Source organism: Urocampus carinirostris, chromosome 13 (genome assembly GCF_059441175.1).
Source record: "Urocampus carinirostris isolate Australia breed hairy pipefish chromosome 13, RoL_Ucar_1.0, whole genome shotgun sequence".
Lineage (NCBI taxonomy): Eukaryota > Metazoa > Chordata > Actinopteri > Syngnathiformes > Syngnathidae > Urocampus > Urocampus carinirostris.
The window spans coordinates 12,018,973-12,025,300 of NC_142361.1; the positions used below are offsets into that span (position 1 = coordinate 12,018,973).

General features: G+C 40.7%; 1 protein-coding gene across 3 annotated transcripts in view; it reads left to right on the forward strand.

The window, feature by feature from the left end:
• Positions 1 to 5,100, forward strand: part of fam53b (family with sequence similarity 53 member B) — a 59,100-nt gene extending 54,000 nt beyond the window's left edge. For all 3 annotated transcript variants that reach the window (XM_088351201.1, XM_088351200.1, XM_088351202.1), the window contains one exon: positions 3,449 to 5,100. In XM_088351201.1, coding sequence (XP_088207327.1) covers positions 3,449 to 3,769 — 321 coding nt within the window. In that variant the 3' untranslated portion in view covers positions 3,770 to 5,100. The remainder of the gene's footprint in view (positions 1 to 3,448) is intronic.
• Positions 5,101 to 6,328: the final 1,228 nt, after the last annotated feature.

A 6,328-nucleotide genomic window follows, 5' to 3' on the forward strand; every position in this document is an offset into this window, starting at 1 on the left:
TGTGGTTTAAGTTTATATTTAAACATTTCCACTGAGGTTGCAAATCGAATCTTAGGGTAAAGCGCATTCCACAGCACCAAGGCCCGAATGGAGAACCCTCTCAAACCTGTAGATCTCTTCTTGGCTCTTGGGATCACTAATAGACCACCATTTTCAGAGTGAAGGCTCCGGACCGGTACATTGGGAAAAAATTAAATCCGAAAGTTATGAGGGAGCAAGTCCATACATGTTTTTGTATACTACCAACAGAACCTTAAAATCACATCTTAAGCCAACAGGAAGCCAATGCAGGTTAGTTAAAATCAGGGTAATGTGATCAAACTTTCTTGTCTTAGTTAAAAGCCTCGCTGCAGCATTTTGTACCAGCTTAAGGCTCTTGATTTTGGACTTCGGCAAACCGTAGGTTAGTGCATTACAGTAATCGAGACTGGAGGTAACAAACTTATGAATTATAATCTCTACATCCGCTGAGACAGCATAGGGCAAATTTTAGCAATGTTGCGAAGATGGAAAAAAGCTGTTCTAGTAATATTCTTAATGTGTGTTTCAAAGGACAGATCAGGGTGAAATATGCCTGTCTCCAAGCACTGCTTTGTTAATATTTTGCTAATTCAACCTGACTTTCTTTCATCTAATTTTTCTATCTTTGGTCTTATTACATGTTTATTCTGGAGTGCCGTGTCTTGTTGAAAACGACGTTCACTACATTATCAATGATAAAAAAGGCTATTCTGTTCCAAATGGTTCCTACCTTTTGGAAACTCAATTTGGGCGGTTTTAGAACAGATTAATCACAAAAATCAAGGGAATATGGTTTTGTATAATACAGTTTCACAACATTGTTTCTAAATTTGACATCAATTAGTGATTTAAAATGGGCTGGTAACAACACAAATTAATTGGTACTCACTTTTAAGTGGCCCTTTTTTGTTACCTGACATGACAGAAATTGAAGCCTGCTTTTAGCAGACCCTCCCAATGTCGGGCAAGACCAGGTGGGGTTCATGGAAAGCACAAAGTGACAAAGCAGCTCCCAACTTGCTCCCCTCCAGCCCACTTTTAGCCCTCCTCCTTGACTGGGATAATTAGTAGTCAAGTAAGAGCAGTTGGGCCCAACTCAGGGAAGGCGCAGAAATCCCCCCCCCCCCCCGTTTTTTATTCCTCATTCCAGTGACAGACAGACGGTAAAGGCCCCTCAGTACTCTAGTTATCACCTGAAGTATTTGCTTTTGTTTGCTAGCAAAAGACCCCCAGTGCATGGCAACAGGCAAGTTGTCCGCCCTCGAGTTACAGAAAAAAGGTCCTTTTTATTCATCTTTGTGCTCCAAACATCTGCTCCTCTGCTGATGATTAACCCACTTGCTGCACTGCTTGTGCTGGATTCCTGTTTTATGGGTTACCGTACATTACAATTATGCTAACTTCACATGGAGACTTTGACTTGATGGTTTTGTAAAATGTTCACTTTATTCTTATAACTCAATTTATTCTGATGTTATTTGCTCGTTTATTAGCACCTAAGCTAGTGTTGCTACACTAGCACAATCAACACATACCCAACTTTGTTATGTGACACAAAACCCGAAGCAATTAAAGGGAAAACTCGGGAAAACTCTTGCATCTTTATTTCACTTCGGAGATGTTTTTGGCATTTGCAAATCCTGCTTTGCTGATGTGAAAGTAAACGCTTGATGTTCACATTCTAAGTCGTGCCGGTTTAGACCTGGGCGATATGACAATAACTGTTCTTACGATAAAACATTTCTCAGCGGCGATATCAATAATTATTCCCTCTTTTTTTCTTTCAACTTTTGAATTCCAATTTTTGCCCCTAAGTGAGAGTTAACAAAAACAGATGCTGCTTTAACCAATCTTTAATCTCTGAACAAGGACACATGGTGAGCAAGTACTACACAGAATTTCACTAATATGAGAAATATTAAACAAAATTAAAAGATAACGAAATTGTTATCAGATCAGATAACATTGCGCATAACCTGAAGTTGGTTTGGACACGTGGAAAGGATGGATGAGGAGAGAATGTAGAAGAGGATCTACTGAGGAGAAGTAAATGGAAGGAGACCAAGAGGAAGGCTGCGACGTGGATGGATGGTGTTATGAGTGCACTGCAGGAAAGAGGTCTAGATATAGTGGAAGCTAGAGCTCTTGTTGGTGATGGGAATGAGTGGAAAGGTGTTGTGAAAGGGTAGTGGGGTGTTTAGACGTGTTCTAAGGGATGGGAAGGGCACCCGCATGATGCGGCGGGGGTAAACCAGTGAAAGGTGTTGGGCCCTGCTGTTGAACAGAAGAGTGTGTTGTCACCCTGCTGTCGGTCACCCCTCTTGAGGGGTACGACTATGGTAGATATAGTTAGACCTGCAATTACCCCAAAAAACAAACTAATTTTGGTTACACTCGGCAACATGTTAAAGCCTTTTGTGCATGAACTCTTAAGGTGTCCGGCACGGTTAACAAAATAGACAAAATAAATCAGTGCCTACAGTATCAGGCTTTAATGCTGCTCTGTGACAAGTCACTGCATTCCCACCTGTGGTTGCAGGTATACACAGGTAGTGCCTTGCTAGATAATAGTTTGTTGCATACTGGCCCTGTGCTTGCTGAACATCCTGCTAGCACTTGTTTGGGATATAATTGTTTTTCCTTCAGCATGTTCTGGCTAGCGATACTGTTTAAAATGGTGGATTATGTTTGTTTTTTTTTTTTGTCCATCTCAATTGGCACACCAATGTTGGTCAATTTTACAGTGCACGTCAACGTTTAGAATTATAGCGCCCATATTTTACATGACGCAGCCTTCATTCGTGTTTTTTTTTTTTTTTACATAGTCATGAATATGTACTTGTCTTTGCCATCTTGAATGGTCAAATGATCCGAAAGCACGCAATGTAAATAGAACAGAGCAGAACTAAAAAGGATGCAGCTGAAAATAGCGTCAGGTGTGAAAGGTATGACGCTGTTGCCGTCCTGCAGCCAAAAGCGTCAATGCCAAATTCAGATATAGATCCAGGAACAATATCCACACTTTTGACTATTACATCAGGTTATTTGTAGGTTTTGAGTGTAATGGATATTTATTCTGGATTATTTATTTTGTGGATTTTGTATTTCCTTTGAAATATTGGATGAACGGAAGCTTCCGTACGAAATTTTGTTGGTCTCTTTGACTGTGACTATAACTAATCTGAATCTGAAATTCCCTCACGAAGTTGCTGCTTGATATGCACTGGGCTTCAAATGTAAGATATTGACATGAACTAGCCTGAGACTTAAAATCCGTGCACCTCTCAAAGAGACAAAATTGAGTTTTGTTCTTAAACTTTGAACATGCAGCTTTTGATCTGGTGCAGTCCGGAATTTACGCATATAAAACCTTCGCTAATATCTAGTTGGACTCAAATTAACGTCTTTTTTTTTTTTTTTTTTACAGCAACTCCAGACTTTCCAGAGTTTGAGTTGCCCCGGCTTCTCCTTTTTCGACAGCAGCCAGCCCGGCCTGCCCCAGCGGAGCCGACAACAGTCTGAATTCACAGCCGTGTCAGAACTGGGTCTTGAACCGCGGCAGGAAGTGACGCAAGACGACGAGGACTCGTCTGACGAGGAACTGGACAGCGACTCGGCGTGCAGCGTCGGCTCCAGGTCCGGTTCGCCCACGGATGGCGCCGCCCTCTGGAAGGGCGAGCGTAGCTCTGATAGAGACATTTTCCAGCTTGGGGGAGAACTGGACCTCGAGCAGATCGAGAAAAACTGAACCAGATCTTGAGGCTGCTGATGAAACTAGCAGATCGGGAAAGGGAACCATGAACTATTATAAGAAACAGTGGGACACATTTGCCATTAACCTGGGACTATTATGAACTTACCTTTTTTCCTTACTATGAGGCGCACTGTATTTTAAGGTGCACCTTTTTGTATATTTTTCATTTATAAGGCGCACCAAATCCTAAGGCGCATGAAATTGAGACTACAATAAGAGCTCCCGTGCTGCAACACTGTCTTGCATAGTGTATTTGGATGAGTTAAACGGTGTCTCCACTTCTTCACCATTGTGCCAATAACTTCTGTTTAGTATGTATGCATACGCTAAAGAGCTTGTATAGTTTTTTTGTTTCTTCTTTATTCTCTAACATTCATTAGGGAAGAAGTGAAGAGACAGTTTAAACTTTCAGAATGCACTATGCAAATCTGTGTTGTGGCACAGTAATGGTATGATAATGTGATGGAGTCCAACTTCTTGTCATATGTCATTCGTATCCGGTGGTCTATTGGTAACATGTCAGCACTCTCACCGCCATTGTTCGAGGTCGATTCCCATTGCATAAAGAGTTTTGCAATTTAGACCTGTGATGTTTATCAATTCGAACAATCATTGTTCATACACGGTATTATTGTGAAACCTCCAATGGTAACTCATATCAATAAATACTGTATGCATTTACAATCTTAGCCGCAGTTTTCTGCGGTTTATAAGGTGCACCGAATTATTATAAGACGCACTTCCATATCGCCAATTTGGAGTTTGTGAGTGTTTTGTAGTCTGGAAAATATGGTAAATTGTTCTTTTTGTTGTTTTATGCTCAGGAGTGTGAAAGTGCGGGGTTCGTAGTCTTAAAAATAAATTGTATCTGCCACTGTCTTCCCACCTGGTGCGCTGCTTTCCGGTTGCTTAGTATCACTTTCCTATAACTCGCAGGGACGACTCTGTACGCTACGATACACAACTCTGACTTTGCTGAATGTAAGCACAATAAGCTTTAAGACGTGGGCTGTGTTTACATGGACACTCGTGTGTTGAAAAGAATAAAACATCTATAGGAAGGTTTGGAAATGTTCTAAGCGGTAATAATACAAATGCTGCTTACCCATGTAAACACAGTCTTTGACTTCCTCTTCAGCCCTTTTTGTAGTTTCTTTATATGCAAATTGTATATTTGAATCCAACAACTTTTTTAATGATTAGTTCTGATACCAATGTTTATTTTTCTATTTCTATGAATTTGTTGTTGTTGATGGAGCTGTACGTATGCGATGTGTGAGAAGGGAGGTTTTTGAACTTGATAATAAATCTCCATTGGATATCAATTTTTTTCCCCTCATTGAATTTATAGGGAATGTGTGAAGGCGATTTGAGTTTGGGAATTTGCAAATAAGGAAAAATACAACGTCACTCTTAGCGTCAGATAGATAGATAGATAGATAGATAGATAGATACTTTATTCATCCCCTAAGGGAAATTCACATTTCCAGCAGCATCCCTGAGCTGAGAACAGTACAATAATAAAGCCAAAATACTACAATATACAAATACCCAGTGTAACGTGCAAATGCCCACTGTAGCGTGTTATATAGAGTAACTAAATAGTGCTACACAGAATACATATTGCAGTAAGATTCGGTAATATCCAATGTAGGTGGTGTGGTTTAATGTGGGCCTTTACTCTGCCGGGTGGAGTGAAAGAGCCTCATGGCATGAGGAAGAAATGTGACGTAGGAAATAAAACAACTCCAGACTTTATCCATCCATCCATTATCTGCACCGCTTATCCTCAGTGGGGTTGCTAGAGCTCATCCCAGCTATCTTCGGGCAGTGGGCAGGGGACACCCTGAACCGTTTGCTAGCCAATCACGGGGCATACAGACACAGACAACTCACTTGTTCATTCACACCAAGGTTAATTGGCTGGTCCAAATTGTCCCTAATTGCATGTTTTTGAAACGTGGGAGGAAACCCACGCAAGCACGGGGAGAACATGCAACCTCCCCATAGGAAGGTTCAAGCTCATGACCTCAGACCTGTCCTGCAGACGCGCTAACCACTGCGCTGCCGTGCTGCCCAGACTATCCAAAAGAAATAAAAGAAAAGAAACAACTGCTAGCAAAATACAGGATTCACACAGGATTCTTTCTTTGAATGGTACTGGAGGAATAGGAAAATTAGCTTTGAAAATCCTGAAAAAGCTTGAATTTGGCCAAGAAAAAAAGTACAATGTCTGTTGATGACAATGAAGTGAACATTGTTTGCAAGGATATTAAACATGGCATTAAACAAGTTACAGACGTAATAAAGACTGAAAGAGAAAAATGGGACAGGCAAAAATATATATACCGTACGGCTTAGACTAGACTAAATTGTAAGTGCAAGTTCCTTTTGTAACAATAGTGCGATATAAAGTAGAGCGATAACATCTAGCAGCAAACACATTTTCCAATGCAACTGGCAAGGTATGTAATTTTTACAGTTTTGCAATCCTTTTTAGGGTTGTGATGGCCCTGGGGAAGTATACCCACAATATACTTAAAATTAATTATG